Source organism: Colius striatus, chromosome 1 (assembly GCF_028858725.1).
Source record: "Colius striatus isolate bColStr4 chromosome 1, bColStr4.1.hap1, whole genome shotgun sequence".
Taxonomy (NCBI): domain Eukaryota; kingdom Metazoa; phylum Chordata; class Aves; order Coliiformes; family Coliidae; genus Colius; species Colius striatus.
In genome coordinates, this window is record NC_084759.1 from 173,560,180 (window position 1) to 173,583,615 (window position 23,436).

Here is a 23,436-nt window from a genome sequence, read left to right on the forward strand (position 1 = left end):
TCTTTAGACTTAATAAAGCTATGCCAACTGATACAAAGAATTTGGTCACAAATATGCACTGCTGTAAAAACAACTGTAAGTATCTTCAAATATTTGAGAGACTTTCTAATAGTCTATAAAGGTTTTATCATTATGCACTTTGTTAATTGTATTCTTCCAACGTTATACAAGTCTCCACATTTCAATTGAGAGGTAGATGATAAGAAAAATTTGAAATGCCAAACAACACACAAATTATGTTGAAATTACATAGCAATGCTCATGTAAATTGTAATCAGAAAGGTGATAAAACATGAAAACTTTCAATATTTATATGCAGAAATATCAGAAAAGCACTCACCCCCCAAAAAAATCCAGACAGCCTTGTTAAAATTCATAATCATCTCTGAAAATAATTATTTTAAAATTATATTTCTCTCTGTGAGTACAAAAATAGCCATCTATAGAGAAACTAACAAAAGTTGCCTAGATTTGACTGTGTTACAGACAAAATTGTCAGTATCAGTTATAGCATGCCCATCTATAAAAATAGTCATGGGCTTTGTTTAGTGAAATCCTGATGGCTGCTCCATCTGTAGCTTATTATGTATCTGAATAATACCTCCCCACTAATACTTGCAACCATACAGACCTTAAAGTACCAAGTCAAAAATGTTGCTTAGGCATTTGAAGACAGCAAATAACAAGAAAGCATTTAGCAAAAGTCATTACATTCCAGGTCCAAATTCTTCATGTTACATCAAAATGAGGAATGTGGTGGGGGGTGGGTTGGGGAACTTTCAAGAGAAATGAGAGTTCTCTGGGAGAAACAATTATGTACACACTGCCAAATGTGGGGGGTTTTTTTAAGCACACTGGATACTGCTATGCAAAAAGACCATTAAAATTCAAGTGAATTTTGAATCATGATGTTGTTGAAATAGCTGCTATTCACTTCAGTAGTAAGTAAAGCTGAACTTCATTTTATAAGGAGAACATATGTTTTAAAAAATAATAATTTGAAGATAAGACTTTCCCTAACTCTGTCAAAACTATTCACAAATCATATTCTTGAAATAAAAGCATTGTCGACTTACTACTTACACTACAGGATTTCACATAAAAAGATGCTTCTGTGAACTTAATAGAAATACAGAACTGGTAACAATCACAGTTCAATGGGGAGAGGTGGGAGGGATGAACACTTGATATATTCTTGAAAAGCTACTGGGAATTATTGGTGAGAAGTCTTTCTCTTGAATTGGAAAGGGCAATACAGAAAAATCCTCCAGCTACTAGGGAGTATGATGTCAAAAAAACCCTAAAGAGATAGAAGTATGTGGATGCGTGCATTGAAACTATTTGAAATTATACTTGATGTTAAATCAGAAAAATATTATTTATCTTATCCCCTTTCCTACTGACTTAAAAATTTTAGCATTATTTTTCTTGATTGATCAATTAAGAGCAAGATAATAATTAGGCATAGCGATATTATGGCAGAGAAATGAAAAGCATGAAGTATACGTAAGTATAAATGAGATTAAGATCAGTCAAGGATTTGCTTGCACTGACAGACACTACAGACTCCACAGTGCATAACAGATGCATGGTATGTCTTGAAATTTGAGAGTACCTTTCTTCATTGCAGGGGAGAGGCATCTTTTAGTCTTCACCCTGCAGCAGCCCAGATTGGGGGCAAGGTAGTTAAACCAGCAGAATTTAGAAAGATGGTAAATACCTAAGTCTCACCCTGAAAGCAGAAATGTAACGATGAAATGATTTGCAGTACAAATTACAGCTCAGAGTAAGTAAATGTGATATTCAGGGGTTTGAAGGCAAGTTATACTCATTTTGCTACTTTGCTGCTCAGTACAGAGTTGATTCAAGGCAATGTATTATTATTATTACTTTTAGAAATAAAAGCTACCTATAGAAGGTAATTATCCCTTTAGGATCTGTTATTTGGAAGACACAGTTTTTTAATTCCAGGTAGTTTTTGCATAGATATGGGTTCCAATTTTCTTCATTCATCTCTGGATTTTAACATCTTTAATATTTAATAATATCAAGAGTATTCTGATGGGTTTTATTCTGTTGCTGGTATTAAGAGGAAAAGTAATGAAAGATGTACAAGGAAATGTTTCAGTTGAATTAGTTCTACATATTGCTCCAGTTGTCTGCTACATCAATTTACTTTATGGGATAAAAAGTTGCACATTAGTGAGTGTTGGTAAAGCAGCTCTTTTATTCCTATTATTTTCTAACATGATTGACCAGAGAGGAAAGATCACTAACTCTGCCAAGGGTGATGGTTTTATAAATTTTTTACTTTTCCTGCTATAGTAACATAATTTTTGTTACTGATAGTCAGATGTGTCTGTGCATTGAGGAACCTTGTTCTTCCCTTATTTCCTATGCCATGTTGCATCACGTTATGAGATCCTGCATAGAATAGGTAGGTTGCCTTCATGTTTCCTGAGAGCCTTTTTTAATTTTTTTTTTCCTGAGTCCTTTATTTACTCAGCAGGAGCTTTTAACAAACTTAAGTCAAAAGCTGACTCTTGTTGTCTTCAACCTCATGTTCTTCATGTTGGTTTTAGCAAAGAGGTAATAACGCACATAGAATTTTGCCTCATTCATTTTGGCTCAGCCTCTGCATTCATCATTTTTCATCACCTTTCCATCACTCGCTGTCAAGTGCAGAGTGATGTTCCTGATGACTACTCTTTAGCTAAAATTTCATTTCATCTTTCACAATCTAGTATTTACAACTGATATTCCTCACTGTATGAAAGCTTAGTGTCTATGACAATCTTCATCACTTCTTGGCTTCAGGCATGTAGAGCCTTCACAGATTCTGGAATCTGTGTGTTTGTAAAGCCAAAATGAGAGCAATGCATTTATCTCATGGGGTGCTGGCAGGGCTAGGGTTTGAAAGGAGGTGCAATGTATTTATTCATTCTCTGAAGCTGGAGGCTGGGAGAGGAACTGTAAATTTATTAAAACTAACTCATTCTCCTTTACACAGTTCACTTTTCTAGTCTAGCATTTTCTCCCAAAACTCTGAAATGCACATATTTTGTTGGTGATGTGCCTATCAAATTGTAGGGCTTGTAAAAGATGTTTGGTTTTCCTGAATGTAATAATGTAAAAAGTCGGTATTAATTTCTGTACCACACTGCAACTAGATTCATTACATGCATTACTGTGGAACTTCACAGTATATAAGATGATAACCCAGCAAAACAGAAGCCAGCACTACCAAAAATTTTAGAAGTAGAATGGAAATAGTAATACTGAATACATATGAAGAAATGGCTTTCTTAAAAGTGCTCCCCTATTTGTTAGATAGGAAACATTTACTCGTTTTGTTTGCTTTTTTTCATCCTTTCGTTATTGGTGCTTCACAGTCTGTTTAACACAGCTTGCTGTCTGTCCAATATATTTTCAATATTTTGAGAGCTAAAAGAGGGCTAAAAGAGGGTGAAAATTACATTCTTTTCCTGGAATAGAGTGCATGTGTATATCCTGCCATAAACAGCACATAAATGTTTAATGAATCAGACCCTTCATTTTCACAATTTCTCAGGCATTTATATGCATCTCTCCAGAATGAATAGCACCTTTCCTCACCTACAAATAGAACAGAATGTTTTCACTTAATACCTTCAGAAGCTTTGCACTTTTAGCTTTCAAGTGCAGTGCTAAATGATTTCTGCAAAGCAAAATTGTAGACTTACGTTTTCTTTTGCCTAAAGGAAGAGGAACAATTGTGTACATTTTCATTGCCATGAGTGCCTGTGTGAAACTGCAGACACAAAACCAAATATTCTGCACAAAAATGACATGTCAATACAAAGCTTCCAGACTGGCACTGTCAGTGTTCCTTGCAGCATTTTTTGTTTGAACAGGCATTACAAAAAAAGAAGTAACTTTTCACCAAATACATGGAAAAGAGATGTGAGAACTACTATGAAGTTTCTTGTCTGCAAAGATTGGAAGTTAAACCTTAAATCTCCTCTCAGGTAAACATCAAGCAACTAACGCCTTTCTAATAAAACCAAGCATCTACTTTGAAGTCATTGCCATGAAACTGATTCAGGCTACAAAAGCCAAAGGTTAGTATCTTTTTAACATCAGCAGGTTCTGAATCTATTCCCTTTAGGAAGAAGACTTCACAGTCAAATCAGAACCTTCAGCCATACAGGAATACATAATCAAACAAACAAATTGCCGCTTTCATTAGCAACATGAATCTTGGTTTCAAATATTTTTATATACAGGCAAATTTTAGCTTAGTTTGAATTAGTGAGGTCTGAATATAATTTGTGTTCAAATGTACACGTCGAAGTACAATGTAGTCAGCTATCACAGGAGGATACCACTTCTGGAATATATTGCAATTTTGCTGATTATTATATTTTGGAAATGGTGCCCACCAATTGTTTGTCTTCTAGTCTTAACTTTTACATCCAAATTATATTTATTTATATAGACATAATGTATCTTTTTTACCTAGTGGGCATACAAAAGAGAAAGAAGTTTCAGCGTGCTTCATTCAGGTGCTCTGTCTCTTTAGAAACAAATCTTTGAGCTTATATTCTTGTTAATATTAGTTGTAAGTACAGTTTGGGCAGATTATTTCAACAGAACAATATTCTAAAGACGAACACAAAGTATCTTCCTAAGCAGGAGTAGAAGATAACTTTGCATTAGATGTAGTTTTGAAACAAAACTCATTGGAAGGCTTTACAGTCTGTTTTACCTGATTCTTGGTTGTTCAGAGTCATAGTCTGATGCACTCATTTGTATGGAGTCACTACCTCTGTAATCTCAATTTTGCATCACTGAAATAAATAAACCGTGGATAGTAATTTAATTTAGAGTCTTGCCACGGGGTAAATATCTGTTCCCATCCCATTTTGTGACTGATCATTATTACCACAAAACCTGGCTTGTGCCTTGAAGACATATTTCTTGTGGAAGTCATACATTTTGCCTTCTGAGCTATATTGTAGATTAAATATTAGTTTCTCTTTCTGAAGGATCTTCAAGAGCTTTATCAGCTCTGTAGGCAGCATCCTCATTTTCATTGTTTGTTAATGGTTCTGCTTCCTTTGAGTCAGCATTCTTCTGGGCATTCTGCTTCTCATCTTCTAACTTCTTTTCTTTTGCCAAAAGCCTGTAGTTAATGGCATTGCCAATGAACAACCAGATACTGGCGACAATCACAATCACTCCGCAGACAAAATACATGTACTGATATTCACCAGTAACATCCACTAACCAACCTGAAATAAAAAGAAAAGAAGAGAAAACTCTTTAGTATTTGGATACCAAATACAGTCCAGATCTTTCCCTAGGAGAAATATATATGTATTTCTTGTGTTTGAAGTTGGAGGAAAAAAGCATTTTCAACGTGTTCAAAGTATCTAACATATATAGTGGAACTCTAAGAAAATCTGTATTACTCAAAGTAGCAATTGTCATTGGAACCACTGAAAAAATATTGAAGAATGAAGTAAAGCTTAACAAATAATGGCAGAGATTTTTAGATCTTTCATTTTCATTCTTTCATTGCCGTATTATTTTATTCACTTCCTAATTTGGTTTCCTACTGTTTTGAAGTGATTATCTTACTATCTGACACTTTTTTAGGCTGCTGTCAGCGTACATCAACTGCCTGCTTTTCATTTTTACTTTCCTATGACTGCTCAAAGACACACAAAAGCTTGTCCCTTCAGCTATAGTGCTTAACTGAGTTTTAAACTATGAAGCCTGTACCTGAAAAATTACTTCCACACTTCTGGGATTAATTTGTTCATGACAAGGAAAATAAAATACAACTGTTCTTCCACTTTGTGAGCCATTCTTTCTAAATTTTTCCAAGTCCCAAATCAACATTTGTACATATCCAAGTATTTAGCTCTAAACTCTGCTACACTATGGGTGAAATCCAAAGAATAACCTGGGCACTTGAATTTAGTATGTATTTGATGTTTTTACTAGGTTGGAGACATAATTCTAGCCTATTCACCCAATACAAGTTTACAAGCCATCCAATTATTTTAGTCTTTTCTTTATTTCACAAGTTAAGTATTAGGAAAAAGTCAAGTAGCTTTGCAAGTATATAATTCACATATTAGTGTAAAAAATACAATTGATTGTTTTTTATCAATGAATAGATTTATAAATGAAATTCTGCACTAAAATATCTTCAGCATAGTATCTAAAAAGATATTAAAGAGTAAAAACTGGAATTCAGCTTCTCCCTGTGCTCATCTCCTTTGCTGTCTTCATGTAACAAGATAAATCAATTATTCATACAGTTATAGAACAAACACATGCTTTTCAAAACTCCAGTGAAGCTGATTTACTGAAAAATAAATAGTTGCATATGCCATTGTTCCACTAATATTAGATTTACTATCTTTAGAGTTAATACTGATACTGATGTCAGGACCTGATGGAAAAGGCTGCAGTCCAGCAGCCACAGGCCCCCCACTAGGTGGCAGAGGAAGAGTCTGTGTGAAAAGAGTCTTTTGTCCTGCCGTTACCAAAATGAATTTGGATGTTAAAAGATGAGGGAAATACGGAATATCTTAAGGACTATAAACATTTCCTTGTATAAGTATTATTCCATGACGTGAGTGGAATTGTTTTGGCATAGTTAAAATTTCACTCAACAATGCTGTTTTCATAGAAACACTGACAGTAATCCTTAAAATACTTCAATATGTATAAATGGGTTTAGGCAGACATAATGTTGCTCACTCCTGTAGCACTGCTCATGTTAGTAGAATGTACGTTCATACGGCTGTCAATCTCACTATATTTTCATATTATTGGGCTTACAGTGCAACATACACGTATGTAACCATTATTTTTCAATAAGATTTGAGCATCTATTTTTTTTTCTCTGTCACCAAAAACCTTAAGAACACAAAACTTGCTAACAGCATTACTAAGTACTGACTAAAAAGCTAGTAAACAAAAAATACTTTAGATAACACTTCATTATTTTTGTCGCTAGAAGCCCAAAAAGTTTTGAAGTTTTGGATATAGTCCAAGCTCTACATCTACGGTCTCTTCAAGCCCCTCTTAAAAGAGTGAAGTTGGCAATGTTACCATCTTTCAGTCAGTTTACACTTCAAATTGCCTTACACTTATCTGTCGGCTATAGAAAAAAGCTAAAGGACTGGTTGCAAGGAGGGCTGTGGTGCGAAATCGTGCCAGGGCACAACACTTCACAGCACCATGTTGGAAGCCCACCAGGTGTGCACCCTGCCTAGGTTGCTGAGCATGCCCTTGTCCTTTCTTGCACCTCCTTGCTGGTTTCTTCTCTCTGGAAATGTTAATCTTGTCCATTTATACAAACTAAAGCTGTTATTTTAAATTTAAGTGAATGCTCCTCTAGCTGACACTAAGGTTAGAGAAACTCTAATCTGCTCTGTGAGACTTTCATAAAAACTGACTAGTATATTCAACCAATTCCAGACAGTAAGAACTGTATCAGAGCTGAATACAGGTAAATCAAGCTTTCAAAGTTTGCACTACGTGCTATCAGGAAAACATACATTTATCACCAGGATTTATGGGACTGTAGACATAGGCTCTTAAACTATCTATTGCACATGCATACGATGTATGCTTGTAGATCTGCAGCTCTGCAGTCAAAAGATGATCAGTGCAGTGCACTGCTACCACAGTACATTCCTAGTCACAATGAGAACTTTAAATAACATTAAGAACAACGTTTGTATTAATTCAGCCCTAAATTGCAAGACTCGGTGCTAAATTACACTGTAATATCTGGAAAAAAAAAATGAATAAAAGAGATTCCTACCTCCTAGAGGAGGGCCTATGAGCACAGGGCAACATTCCACAATGGTGACAAGTCCAACCGCACTGGAAAATCTGGCAGCCCCAACGAGGTCCATCAATGTCTCAAAAAGAACACTGCTAACCATTCCAAAAGCAAATCCAAAAAATACAGCATATATGACCAAGCCAGTGTAATTTGATGCCAGAGGGCACAAGATATGACAGATGCCATTGTACAAGACAGCAAAACTAAAAAAATACTGAATCTTTGGCCGGATAAACTTGGAGTTTGCTACAAGTCCCATTGAAGGCCTAGCAAACATGTCTACGAAGGCTAAGATGGACAGTAAAAAAGCGGCTGAATATTCATCAATTCCCTTGTGCTTAGCATAAGGAGCCAAGAATACTATTGGGGCAAAGAAACCAACAAACATAATGACATTTCCAGACAAATAGATCAGAAACCCTCTGTGTTTGAAGAGGGATAGATCTAGATATTTATTTATAGTTTGCCAAAAAGACTTCTTGTTGTTTTTGTGCAAGGTAGAATCTCCGGTGCCTTTTTCAACATCTTTTTTCACAGGAGCAACTGTTTTTGGTCCAATGGGCCTCATAAGTGACCCAGCCACGCAGCAGTTCAAGAGAAGTCCTCCTAGAATGAGAAAGCTTCCTTTCCAGCCAAAGGCATTAAAGAGGAATTGATTGAGAGGTGCCAATGTGCTCAGAAACACTGGACTTCCAGCCATGGCCAGTCCATTAGCAATGGGACGCTTCTTATAGAAATACTTTCCAATCATGGTCAAGGCAGGCTGTAAGTTGAATGCTAAACCCAGACCTAAACAATACATAAAAGACAGTATTATTGCAGGTCATGATCTGAAAAACATATCCCATCTCTTTCAAGTTATTTTTAAAATGACCAGTATCTAATTCAGTGATTCCCAGTGAAGACAGAAACCAACTAATACCAGTGAATTAAATCCAGCATCATTGCTGTCTATGTATGATAATGCCAACACTGTGTCATAGTGGCATTCTGCCATTTCCCCCTGCAGTACTGCATTAAAAGCCAAAACTCCTTGTTGTGTTCCAGCAATGACAGAGACAGAGGAATCACAGAGGAATGATGGTATTAGAGCCTTGACTCACCATTTTTGTATTTACTAAGCTATAATGTAATTGTCTGTTGGCTCATTTCATAAAAGTCATTAAATGACACCTCAGCTACAATGAATGCAGGGTGTATTTATGCATAAACCTTCTCATTTCTTGTTTCCAAGCCTGCTTAAGATCAAATTTGTGTACAAAAGTAGAGTCTAAAATGACTATTTTGGAGTAGATTCAACTCCGTTTCGCCAGGTATGGAAGTCAGTACTAAAAGTGGAAGAGTTGTAGAGGATCATCCATAAACATCAGCTGAGTGTGTAAGCTGAACCTCTAAGCCTTCTCGCTGTATTAAGACATCTGGGCAATAAGGTCTAAGTAGCTATGTCTCTGCTGGATGGCACAGGAGAGAAGTTTTCTTCTCTGAAGAAGTTTTCTTCTCCATTCCTGGACCTTGAGTTTATTGTTTCAGTAAGCCTCAAGTTTAGGATGTAAAAAAAAAAGTGCTTTAAGAAATAATTACTGAAGAAAGAAGGACTCCTTTAGTCCCAACATAAAGATGAGCTTGAATGTAGGAAGATACGTTGTCTCATTCATTTATTACCTGCCAATATTTCAAGTCATTTGTCTGCCTTATTCTGAGGAGGTAGTTTGAAAAAAACATGCATAACTTTTAATAAGGAGATTACTCCATTTACTGGCTTTATGATCATTTTAGTTCATTGTCTTAAGCAATATCCAGGCCTTTGATGATATATGAACAATTTTATTTAGCGATTGACCCTGGTGGATTTTTAACAGAAAGGTACTGAACTGAAAGTTGTTATACGTTTCTGTGAGAGTGTATGTACAAATGTACAGAAAGCTGGTACTATCTTTCACATTTTTACTAGAATTCTGCTAGCCTCTGCCATCCTATTGGAAGTGCAACATGATTGAAAGCTAAAACAATGAATGTGAAGTTCTACACAAATGACTGTAATAAGTGCTGTCATGAGCCAATCGACTTTTATACCATAATTATGGTACAGTGTGGAACAGTGCATACATACAGCATTTACTGAATAAAATCATCAGTTGTTCCTGAAATATCCTGATAAATAATTTAACATCATATCAGCTAATTTAAAGGATTAGATAGTTCACGTAGCTGAAATCAACTGATTTTGCTACTTTCTTGTAACAATGCCTTGAATTGTGGGTTCTTGATCAGTAAGATTCATTGGTAGGAGAGCAAGAGAAATACCACACAATACTATAGTATAGTAATAAATTTTAAAAAGGACTCTCACCTCCAACAACACCTATACAGAGATAAAGTTCCAAGACGCTATTGCAGAATGAGGAGGCAATCATTCCAAATGAACACAGGATACCTCCTGCTATCATGACAGGCCGGCTACCATACTTGTTCACCAAAATGCTGCTTATGGGACCTGTTGGTAGAAAGAAAATACATTAACAGGTAACAGGTAAATCCACTATACATGTCATTGTGTTTAGGATATATTGGAATGCTTTCCTCTTCCATCCCAGAAAATGTGAGCTGTTTCTGTAATAATTTTTCCTATAAACACACTCTTGAGTTTGCAGACACATGAGCGTGGATGTGGATATATTGCCTCCATGACAATATAAATATTGATTAGTCATGGAGATGGATAAAAAGGTTAAAGATATCAGACAAGTAAGAAGGATTGTTACAGTTCACAGGCAATCAATACTGAGATCAGTGGAAGTTTTGAAAGTGCAAGGACTGAAGAATTTCAAGCACGAGACAGATATCTAAGCTCGAGGAGCAGGAGGAATCTCCAGGCAAGCAAACTAATAACTGACTTTAATACTGCAGTATTAATAATTACCTTAACACATTAATACTGACCTTAATACTGTCCTGGACCCCTACTTAAAACTACACACAGACTTAAAACTATTGTAAATTCAGAATGTAAATGTCTGGCCCCTGAGGCTCATTTTCCCTTAGTTCATCCAGAAAGGAGTGTTAATGGGCAGTAAGATGACTATAGATTGTCTGGGAAAATCTAAGATGTGGTTTAGCTTAAAAGACCTATAAACTTTGAAAATATTGCTACAGGTCCATTTTCCAGTTTCAACTGCAATTCAGTTTATGGTGTAATTACATCTATACTAAACAAACAGCTAGTGTGCAATTTAGCATGACATGCATTATATGTTTTTTAAACGACCATGGCTAGAATAGATGGTGTGCTACATATCAAGATTAAGAGGTTGTCAAAGCTCTTTAGGTAAACCTGTGGACCATCTGACTGTACTATTTTTGGCCCAAACCATTATGAACAGTCTTGCGTTTGCAATAAGTGAACTTAGCCAATTCAAAACCAACACCAACCAAAAAAACTCATAATAAAAAGCAATAAATTTCAAACTCAAGATATAGCAGGCAGCTGGCATAATTGGAATGCCAAGCTCTGAATTTGATTTCACTGCAAATCATTCACTCTGCTAGTAACAATTTTAAGTCTTTTTATAAGTATCTAAAGGAATAACTGCCAGAAATGTCATGATGTGAAAAAGCCAAATCCGATCAAATTTTAAAATGTATTTTCATAAGTACAGTGTTATTTTAAATTCCACTATTTGCATTACCTTAAATATGTAAAGTATTATTATGGATGTACTGTAAGTATTAATAATTAGTTGCATATCAAGTACAAAAGTCTTAAGCATATTTCAAAAGATCAAATTTTAGCTTGCTTTCTTATGGAAATAAGATGCTACAATAGTGCTGCCTTGCGCCTGCCCATCTTTTCTGATAGCTTGTGAATCCAGAGGTCAGTTTGAAATTAACTTGACTTAAAATGAAAGATTTGATTGATGTTTAGATCTTCTGGCTTGTGCATTCGCTAAATAGCTTGGGTCCCATGTAATCTAGGGAAGCTCCTACATGCTATCTATCTTGGCAGCACAGACACTAGTCAATACACTCAGCTTTTGACCAGTTAAAGTGATCTATTTTCTTGCTCAGACAGATGTATCATGCTGTATCAACGTAGGTGGGGGACTAGAGAATAAACAGGTTGGATATTTTACTGAGAAGGTAAAGGATGTGCAAACTGAAGGCATTAGGAATCATCTTAGAGACCTTTAGGCATAGGGTATCAGGCTCTGCTTCTCACTGAACTGCAGCTTAAGCATAACCATATATTGAAACCAACAGACCTAAACAGCATGGAATTCCTGTCCAAATAGACAACAGCCCAGAGATTATTAAAAGACTTTAAATCTCATATAAAACACTAAACCATTTCACTTACAGCATATGACATACCTAACACTTTTTTATTTCCACTTGGAGGTAAACACTAAGAACAGTGATGAGATGACCTTCTCCTTTGAGGCCATATGGTGAAAGCAGTGAAACATTAAGGACGGACAAATTATACTCCAAGCACTTCACAAATACAACATGATTATTTCTCCTAACTATGCTGAAGCATAACTTCAATCACAATTGTTTTGAGTTATGTTTGGAAAATCAGTAGTTTTTCTAACATTTGAATTAGAAAACCGGCCCTTTTGAAATACGTTAAAAATGCAAGTATTTTCTCTGGGTTAAAAAAAAAAAAAAACAAATCCTTTTAACTGGAATTCTTTGTTTAACTCAAAGCAAAAAGTTTCATCCCAGTATCAAGTAATATTTATATTTTTTTAAGTGTTTTAAATCTAAGGCAATTTTCTGAAAAAAAAAAGAGATTTGTTATCATTAATAACACAGTAAGAGTGTTTCACTTCAAAGATATAAAAGAATTATTTAAAAAATGGTTTTCTAATTCTTTCTTCTGTGATGAGATGGAAATTTTTACAAAATTGAATAATTTGTTTAGTGTTAACATTCTGACATCCCCCAACTTACTGCTGTAATAAATATTACTTAAAATACTCCCTTAAAATGTTCCCTTGCTGATCCATAGAAAAAAATGTAGGAAAGAGGCATCATAGCTAGTAAACATTTGACCATGCAATTTACAGATTTATTCACTACAGGCAGCACCTTGAATTGTACTTTTACATAAATATGTATGAGGTAGATAGTCCTCTTAGCAATCTGTTTCTTTTCTCCTTAAATAAAGACAGCGTGAAAAGTCAGAAGGATAGGTGTGAGACCAAATAAAAAACCACAAGGTAAATCCACACATCAAGTGCTGGAGAGAGAGGAATGGCATGAAAAAAGATTGTTGTGGAATCTTGCAGTATTGTTACGATTTAAAATAAATTATGGATCAAAATCACAGCATTGCGCAGGATTGACAAAGTTTTTCAACCATGACCAAGGACCTGCTGCAATATTAACCCCAAAAGCATACTGACTATAATATTAATACTCTTTAATACTGTTCCATCAATCCTTCTTTCCTTCTCTTGTAGGACAGGAAAATGAGCAACATTCTTGTTTGTTTGATGCTTTGGTGGAGAGGTTTGGTTTTGGTTTGTTGTGGGTTTTGGAGGTTATACAGAAATAGCAAGTTTCTTTTTCCTTCAAGGGAAATCATGTTTCAGTCTCTTATCAAGAAAAAGAAAACTGCATTTCTGCAGATCTGAACTGTGCCAGTTAGGCCAGACTGTAAGTTACAGCTCTCCAGAAGAAAGCATGCAACGTTAGCTTCACCATAAGACCTGTTAGCTGAAGTCAAATACAGATATAAAAACTTAGGTAGGTAGTGAATGAAGACACCAGAGGAAAGACAAAATTGATGAGTTTGAGATCCTTACTTTCAAATGACCCAAAGCCAGAATGTATTATGAATTTAAAATTCCTTTACACATAATGTTCTTTTTATTTACTTTACATTAATGATGCATATTTACCACCACAATTCCATTTAATTTTAGTTTTCTTTTAGCATATTCTAGTATTTTGATTTAAATTGTGTGCATGTGGGAAATATCAAGTGTTCAATATTTGATAAAGTTAACTCTTAACCCTTCCAATTTGATGAGCAGGTTAAATATTTTCTTCTGACATCTGTGTGTATACTTGGTTTTGGAGTGTCATAAAATAATGCATATTCATACCTTAATGTATATGAATCTACATAAATTCCAGTTGTTTACCTGCCATCATATATTTTATAGCCATGCACAAATTTCACTTCACGTCTAACAGCTCCTTAAATTATTTAAGCAATATTCACATGCCAACATATATCTATAGTCCTTGCATATTTTTTACTTTTTATCAGAAGGAGGATTAAGTACTGTTAACATTGCCAAAATCAGGCTATACATTAATGCATTAAAGGACTGATAGATCTCTGAGTATACTTTCTCAAGTAACTACATAACAGTTGTTAAGTCAGGAAGCCCACAAGAATGTCTACTCTGATGTCTCCCTTAGCACCTACAAACCATCAGACACAAAAGACTATACACTCCCTAAACCAAATTTAAGATCATTATCATAATATGCTAACAGTCTCCTGGCTGCATTTGTGTTTTATATCTTTCTGTTTGAGGCAAATGATCAGATTGTTTAGAGGATATAAGGCAGCAACTGTAAGTGGTGCCACTGAAGAACATTTTCAGAAAGGATTGTGTGGCAGAACATAAATGCTTTAGATGAAAAGAAAAAATAGTAGATTTTTGCAATCTTCATCATATGTAATGGGAAAGATGGTGAAATTATTTTAAGTTACATGAGCAGTGACTGGCACACTCATTAGGGAACTGTTTAGGATGTTTTATACAAAGCCTATAACAATGTGATACCTACATTCTGATGGCTCAGAAGAACATTCACTTACACATTTGAATTGTGCAAAATATGAGGACAAAGTTGCTTTCACTGGTCTTCAGTGAATATCAAGACCTCTCAGAAAAGAAAGATTGCTTACAAACTAGATGAATTCACTCTTATAATAAAAGTTAGCAATAATCCATATTTTCCTCTCACTTCCAAGTTTAACTTTCTGTCATCAGTTAAATGCTCCTTCCTCTGTTAAGCCATACTGTTGGAAATTAAAAGCAATAAAAAAAAGACTACATAACTGAACAATAAATAGATTTAAAAAGCAGATGTTTGAGGAAATAAACACTTTTTCCCCTTAAAAGATGCTTATTATGCTAATAGGGTTTAAACACAACTTGAACATTTTTTTTTACAATTTTACATTTTAAAGAGATGTAATGCTTGCTATTTTTGTGTAAAAGAATAAAAACTTAATATTCTTTCTCATATAATTATATTCTCATAGATACACACACATTCATATACAAACATATATGTATTTATTTGCTTTTCTCAGTCCTAAGAAAATATACACTTCAAAAAATGATCTGGAGATAATGCAAAAACTTTGTATCTAGTATCTCCAAAAGCTTAAAGAATGCAAACAAGGTAACAATATTTCTATTTCATAATACCTTGAGGTAATAGTACAGACAGATCAGTTTTAAGGCCATGAAATACAGTAAAGAAGATTTATTTGGCAAAAAATCTATAACTTACTCAGCTCTCAGGTAGAATAACATTTATAAGTCCAAATGTATTAGGTATACTCCATTAATTTATAGGAGGAAGAGAATTCAGGACACTAGCATTCTTGCTGCATTTTCTCTTTCCATCATTTTTTTTTCTCACTAAAAATATGTTGAAATAAAATATACTTAGTTTAGACATTTCTCTCATAAACAGACATCACTTTCTGTGCAGGATGAAAAAATGTTCTGAAACTTACATGTATAACCAGTCAGAATGGTTACAACAGCAGGAATTTGTTTGCAGCATTATCAAGCTGTCATAATTGTCATAGTGAGGTCATCCTTGTGCCTGTCCTCTATATTCACTGTAGGAATTAAAGTTTCTTTTAAAAGTATATAACCTAGGTTTCAGTATTTAGTGTATTTGTCCTGGTTTGATTTCCCACTGCTATAATACAGTGATGTAATCAAAGAACATTCAAACCTGTAATTTGTTTCACATACAGCCACTACATTTATGCTTTTAATTTTTCTATCTGCATTATTTTTAGGCTGGAATTACAGATGAATCATCATGATATTAAGATAATTTTTTAAACTTATATTGAAAATGTCATACAGTGTTCCTAGTGTCATTGATTCACAGCAACCTGAAATGACTCAGTCTGAACAATACATTCATTTAAATAAAGTGAATTGCTGAAAGAAGTTGAAAATAAATGCAATAATATTTCAAGTTGCACTAATGCAATGCTGTAGATTGCATTCTGTCAAGTCAAATGATTTAAAGACAAGCACATTTTCAGCCATCTGCTCTGTAGAGTTAATGCAGAGATCTTTCCAGACCAGCTTTATTCTTTATTTCTGTTTCGTACAAAAAAGTAATATTAGGAGAAACTACTTGCTAATATTGCTTGGATCTTGGACAAAGAATTCACAATATTTTGCTGTAAAACAACACTTTCAACCATAAATGCTTTATGTAAGTACTTAGTTACTGCTATTGGAATGTCATTTCTGGTATTTGGAGGAAAAACAACTCGAAATTGATTCTGATAATGTTTCAAACATGTTCATGAAGTTGGAAATTGCATTAAAAATATTCTGCTTTTCTCAAGCAGGACTGAGTCAAAATACTGAGCATTCTGTGATGGTTTTACCTCTTGTTCAAAAACCTAAATATTTTTAGTACTTTTCAACAGACATTGAAAGAAGACAGGCAGAAAAAAATCAGCCAAAAATATCAATAAATTTGAAAATATTAGAATTTTTGTGTCTTTATCATGTTTCTTTGAATGGTAACCTGTGTTTCTGACATCCTATACGTTTGTGTAACAGCAATGAAGGTAACATAGTTCAAGAATCATTGGAAAGCTTTCTCTCTAGTTCCTTGGGAACACATTTGGCAGCATTTTTTTCCATTTCATGTAACATTTACAACTGGCTGCACTGATTCTATAAACCTAGAAAATATGGTAGCCTTGACAGAAAGCAAAGAGGAAAACAATGCTGTTGCAATAAATAACACCAAAAAGAAATGGCTAACACTGAGTTAAGGTTGCTAAACTATGAGTTAAGATAGCTCAAGCAGCTGAAAGCACAGCATGCTGGGGAGTGAACAGTCAGTCGTTCAACCATCCATCACAGTTTGCTCACCACTTCCTCTCCTCTAACTACGTTTCCTCAGTGTTATTACCTTGAATGCACACATTCTCGCTTGTGTCCTGAAGGATACTTGAATTCTATTAAGTTTCTATCTTTTGTTTACTAATGAGGATTAATTTGACCTTCAGATAGTCCTTAGGACTTTTATAAGAAATACAGTAATGGTGTGTGTGGTAACCCACAGGAGTCTGGCACAGGCTGCTCAGGGAGGGTGTGGAGTCTCCTTCCTTGGAGGTCTTCAAGACCTACCTGGACGCATTCCTGTTCAACCTGATCTAGGTGAATCTGCTTCTGCAGGGCAATTGGACTAGATGTTGTCTAAAGGTCCCTTCTAATCCCTACCATTCTATGGTTCTATGATTCTATGATATTAATACATAAATATTAGTAAATACAATCCTCTGTAGCAGAAGTCAATATAAAGGTATTAATAATAAACTTCACTACATTTATATCCTTTTCAGGGTTTCATCAGGAGTTTCAGGAGATATAACTCCAGTATAAAAATGCTCCAGTTAAAATATTTAGTGCTTTTTCTTTAGAAGTCTCATCCTTAAGTGTTAGCTGTTCATCTCAGTGGCTGCCTCCTCTTTCTCTGTGAATGATTGAAAGTAAAATATTTAATTCAATTTGGTAATATCTGTGTTTGAGCACTTATACTGAAAGAAGCATCACAAATCTTGAAGATATTAAAATAAATCCCATCTAATACGTCTGCTTCCAGAGAACACAGGAAAATTAATGTGTAACTTCACAGTCTTTCATAGTTATCCAGTATTTCCACTAGTTTCTCAGTCTCAAAAATAATCTGACTGAAAACTGCTATGTCCAGATATAGAGATTACATATTCACACAAACACACACAGAGAAAATCTCCAGAATCCTAACATGTTTCCTCATCTGATTGTTGGACTCCTAAGGATATAAATGATTTTTGGAATAACAAAAGTGCTCATCCTATTTATAAGTACTTTTCACCTGGAAGCCTCTGAACTCACTCTTTCAAGTTCAAAGAACTTGAAAATTTGTAACTAACCGGAGAAAACTTGGTACTTTGTGTTTTGCCAAAGCACATTGCAGTTTTTAGCTGTAAAACTTGTCTTTACATTGTGCTGTATGAACCAGATTGCCAAATAAGTTCCATATATTCTACTGTTACAAGGGGAGGATGATTTTTTGTACTGTTGCAGATCATAAAAACTGAACAGAAAGACAGAGTTACAGTATACAAGTGTCACAACTACAATTATAGCAACATGAAAATAAGAAATATGCTGTTAATCTCAGAAATAATTGTTGGGAAGAAAAATAAAAACAAAACAAACAGTGCTTGAAAATACTTATTTCGCTTCTTCACAGACATTTTTCTAAACCACTTCTAGGGAAAGAAAAAACACTAAACCACATTTTCCTCTTTTAGGAAAGACTATCTTTTCTACAAACCTGTGGATTCAAATGTGAACGCAATATTCATAAATGTTCATTACTCACCACATCTTACTTATTACACCCTATTATTCATGATTTTTATGCACCTTTTTAAAAATCTCTGGCTACTTTTCTAGAAGCTGATCAATACTTTGTCATGTGGAAGCCTATCAGACATCACAGAGAGTAAAATGTCATAGCAAACACTTTCAGAAGACCTTGCACAGGCTATTTAGTAGTTCTTATGAATGTAGGGTACATTATTTGCAACTCAAATCATTACACTTTTCAGACAATGTATTGACTGTGAAAAATTCAGCCAACTTCAGTTAAAATTAATATTGTCATTTGGATTTCTCTGTCTTCTGCAAACTTCCCATCATAATAATGTTCACATAATATCCCATTTTGACTCTGCACATCATCCTATGGTTTATTTGTTTTCTTCCAGAATAATATTATAGCTAACTCAACTTGGAAATGATCCCTTATATATTGTTACACACAATAATATGTAATTTCAGAGAAAGCACAAGACGTATGATTCTTCCTAGTTGCTCCTTTATTGTATTACTCTCTGGTCTCAATTTTGCACTGTATAATTAAGCTTCAAATTGAAAATACTCAGTCTAGTACCTATGATGTTTCTGTGGCCCACTTACTGTGAATTATGGATCATGAGTGGATCATTAAATCTCATCTACCTATTCAGAATATATTTAATGAGAAGAATAAATCAGAATGTATTTATAACTTTGAAGTGTCCTGAAAAGTCCTCATATTTAGGCTGTTCAAAATCATTAATATCATCAATAGCATCAATGTCATTTTAAGATGTTTTCCAAATGCATTTGCTTTTTAAAACATGTATCATTAAGCTTAAACATATTTTATATAAAAATCTTTCTAAAACATTATCATTATTTTAATAATAGTTGTATTTTTACAGTAAAATGCATATAGTGGTAACAATTGGAAGCTTAAGGGTGATAATTTGCTAAATTCCTTTACAGTGTAGAATCTTTAAGGGGGTTCATTTGTGGTGTTCTCAGTTGTTTTCAAACAAGTGAAAAATAACATGTAAGTAGATTGAATAAATTTGTTTAATTATAGAGAGAATCATATGTAAAGGTAACACTGAACATTTTGTGTTCCAGGTCAAAAAGACTACAAACTGTTAGACGGTTAGAAATATGAAGAAAAAAGTTAAAACTAGAATAATTAAAAGTTATCAAAAGATTATATTCTTCATCAACAATAGCAACTAGATTTATGTGTTGTTTTACATCTTTCAATACACTTTCTAATTTCAGCTATGCCTGAATCAGTAGCCTTTATTACACTCTAGAGGAAACAAAACCTTTGGACACAACTTAGTAAACAAGTCTAGAATTCTCTAAGTGTCTCACAGATTCAGATCACAATATTTTCCAATTTACTTAAACTTTACATAACATATATTTAACTGGTTTATAAAAATAGTAATCTTCAGGAAAATATTTACTGAATATTCAGTAACTTAAGAATGAGTTCTAATCTCTTCTAGCCTTTTACTAGCAAATACATGTCTGAATAACACTTGAACCAACAGAACTGAAAGAGAAATCAGATACATTTTTTTAATCAGAGATATGTTTTTAATCTCTACATTATCTGAGCGGATGTCAGCTTATCTTTCCATATTCCAATACCCATATTGCATACTTTTTGTCATTGGAGTTGAATTTGTCATCAAGTTTTCACTTTTAGATTTCCATCTACAATGGAAAAAGCTTTACTCAATGTGTTTTTCAAATTTTCAGTTGTTTCCTATGTATAGTCATGTAACGTTTCTTTTGCAAACTGAATCCACAAAAATACTGTTTCTACAGACTTTAATCAACCAAAACATGGCTTCCTTTAATGAAAGAGAAAGTATGCTTTCTCCTATGAAAACATTTCATAAAATATGACCAAGTAATGAGTGAAAGAATCATAAAAAATTGGTATAAGAAGCCTGTGACTATGAGGAAGTTGGGCAAAGGTGTTTCTGGAATTTGTGTTTTGCCTTGAGATGAAGCAACGTATATAAAATTCTCTACATAGTCCTTTCCCTTTTAGCAGCAGAGGATACATCTCCATAGATAAGGTCTTCTGCAAAGATAGGGGGGCAGTGGGGTGGAGGAAGTCTAGATCGAGTCTGCTGACATGAACAGGGAGTATTTGAGCTCTGCTGCAAAAAGCAACATGAAGTGGCACTTGAAGACAGTATTTGTGTGGCTTTTAAACCAGTAATATTTTCTTACCTAGTGTGAAGAAATAAAATGACTCACCGCAAGTGGAAACCTTATTCTCCACTGAGTAATGTCAAGCAGCTTACTTCTAATGATTGTGATACATCATAAATTCAAGATAAATTGTTATCCATTAAAGTATAGGCTTCTCATGATTTGTATTACAGACACTGTCTAAACATCATGCGTTCCTGGAGCCACCATTTATCTAAGGAGTTATGTTGATATTCTTCAGCCAGAACATATTAAAATAATCCAATAAAATATATTCACTTCTGCAAGGATTTAACATGAGTGCCTGTGAGGAGAATATTACTTAGGTTTACTAATGAAAGAATTATTTTCTTCCCACTGGAGGAACTATGCTTCTCTAGTAAGTTTTAATACATCTTACCAAAAAGCAGTCAGTTAGAAAGTGACTAGGCAATATTTATATCTGAACACCTTGTCAGGCAAATTCTTTATAACATTCGGAGAAATGATCCAGAAAAAATTCTACGATACAAAATTGTTCTTGTCTTAATCCCATATGCCACTTCAGCTCTGTTTCTCTGAGCATAGGGTCAAGTGCTTTGCACTTATGTTACTGTTTACATTTGAGTAAGTAAATATGAAAAGCTTCTAAATCACAATGGCAATGGTTTATATAACCTTGCACGCTCTTTGCACAGGTTTAAACTATGGCACTCGGTGAAAGGCAAGAGAATCACTGCCATATGTACTACCTTTGAGACATGCTTTTTGATTTTTAAGGAACAATACATAAAATTAGAACTAGCACTGCATGAAACACTCTTATGCTTTAACATCCATTTCATTTCCCATCTGAAATTAAAATTTCAAGTCTCAGAATTTTCAGTTGAATTAAAGCTCTTCAAATAAGTTGCTTTAAAGTATCTCAAATGTCTTCTGTTGTCCAAATAAACAAATTAGAGTTGTAACTATCTGGCATTCCATGATATAATACTTTCTCTTAACTTTTCAAAATAATTGAAAACCTTTTCTTTCACATCACTCAGTACTATATTGCACTGCATTGCCAAAGTGCCTGTAAAAATACTGCAACACTGTAGAATATTAATTTAGTATAAACCCAATTGCTGCATTGTGTTGTTCATTATTGTATCTGCAGTGACATAGCATACATTAGATCTTGCTCTGAGATTAATTACTCCACCATATTCTAGGAAGTATAGTCCTTCTGCAAGTCCAGCCCACATGAGAGAGGTTTGTGGGTTTTTTGGTCAAACTTTTTTTCAGGTTTTCTGTAAATTTCTATGACAATAAAGACATGTTAAACAAAAATTATTATTTAGCCACCAGTCCCTTACAGCCCTCTTTGATGCTGACTACATTCTTTTCTCACGTGAGAATCACATAATTTCAGGTCATTAGTGAATGCATTTTGCTACACAGTTTGTTGCCTCAATGAGTAATCAGAACAATCCCTACAGTCGGGGTGACCAATTCTCCACTCTTCAGTGCACTTTGCAGCACTGGAACTCTGTGAATCCAATAAATTAAAATTGAAGGTAGGAGACCCTAGCAAATTGTACTGTGTCCTTCAATTTTTTTTTAAATTTATCGAGCAGAGATAAACTTACTGAAAAATAAGTCAAAGATTTAATCAAATTATTATTTTAATAAAGTGAATACCGCCAGTTTTGCTCACATGCTGCAAATCCCCCAAGCTAATATTCTGTGTTTTACTTATATTTTCTTCTGGGGAAAATACATGAATCATTTATGGGTAATGTCTTTTTGAGGTTGATATAAATGAGTGCCTATGGGAGTACTTAAGTCAATGAAGGTACACCGTCAAGAGATTTTGATGTTACAAACACCTAGGGACAAATATATTTGCATAAATATATAAACATGTTTATATGTTGACTCTAAGTAGGTGAGAAATTTATTGAATTTCATGAGATCACTCAGATATTTAAAGTTAAGAACACATTGCAGGTTTAGCACTATGGTGCCCATACTTGGAATATCCCAGGCAGTTATTGTACATCTCTGATAAGAGCATAACATCATCAGTAAAAACTGTAATTCATCACTATGTATATTAATGGATCTGTTATAAGTTTTCCTACCATCACCTTTTATTTTTTCCCAGTGTCACTAGCCAAACTGTGACTCTAGAATGCTCAGCTATAAATTCAAAGCAGACCTGAAGATTTACTATATGTAGCATGTGACCTAAATTTTTGGTGATGGAAGAAGGAAAATAAGGAGTATGAGGAAAGACATTGAATAATTAGAGAGGATTTACAAGCTAAAAGGAAATCTTAAAATTACCAGGTATTTTTAATAGTATCAAAACTAGTGCAACTGAGTCAGTGTCACAGAAATGTGGGAGAATTACAACCATGCAACATACAAGAGGTAAATTAAAGAAGTAAACCTGGACCCCAACAGGTTCAAAACCACTAACCATGAGTGCATATCTCTAACAGGAACATCCTTAGATTTCAAGGTCTCCAGGGAGGAAAAGAAGAAACAGAAATTCTTGGCTTTTTTGACTGACAAAGAAGATGTCTAGACAACTGGATCAGATGTAGGTGCCTTTGCTGAGGAAGATTACAGACGAGTTCTGTCCATATAGTCTTTAGTTACTACTGTTAAAAAGAGTAGACTACGTCCTTCAAAGTTTTCTAAGAGCCAAAGCACTTAACATTGAATTTTTCAAAGCAG

General features: G+C 34.3%; 1 protein-coding gene across 1 annotated transcript in view; it reads right to left on the reverse strand.

Moving 5' to 3' along the window:
- Window positions 1–342: 342 nt before the first annotated feature.
- SLC16A7 (solute carrier family 16 member 7) overlaps window positions 343–23,436 on the reverse strand; it is an 80,065-nt gene continuing 56,971 nt past the window's right edge. The window contains exons 3-5 of the mRNA XM_062016988.1: window positions 10,203–10,346; window positions 7,829–8,641; window positions 343–5,273 (exon numbers count right to left, since the gene is read on the reverse strand). Of these exons, the coding sequence (XP_061872972.1) occupies window positions 5,002–5,273; window positions 7,829–8,641; window positions 10,203–10,346 (1,229 nt within the window). The 3' untranslated portion in view covers window positions 343–5,001. The remainder of the gene's footprint in view (window positions 5,274–7,828; window positions 8,642–10,202; window positions 10,347–23,436) is intronic.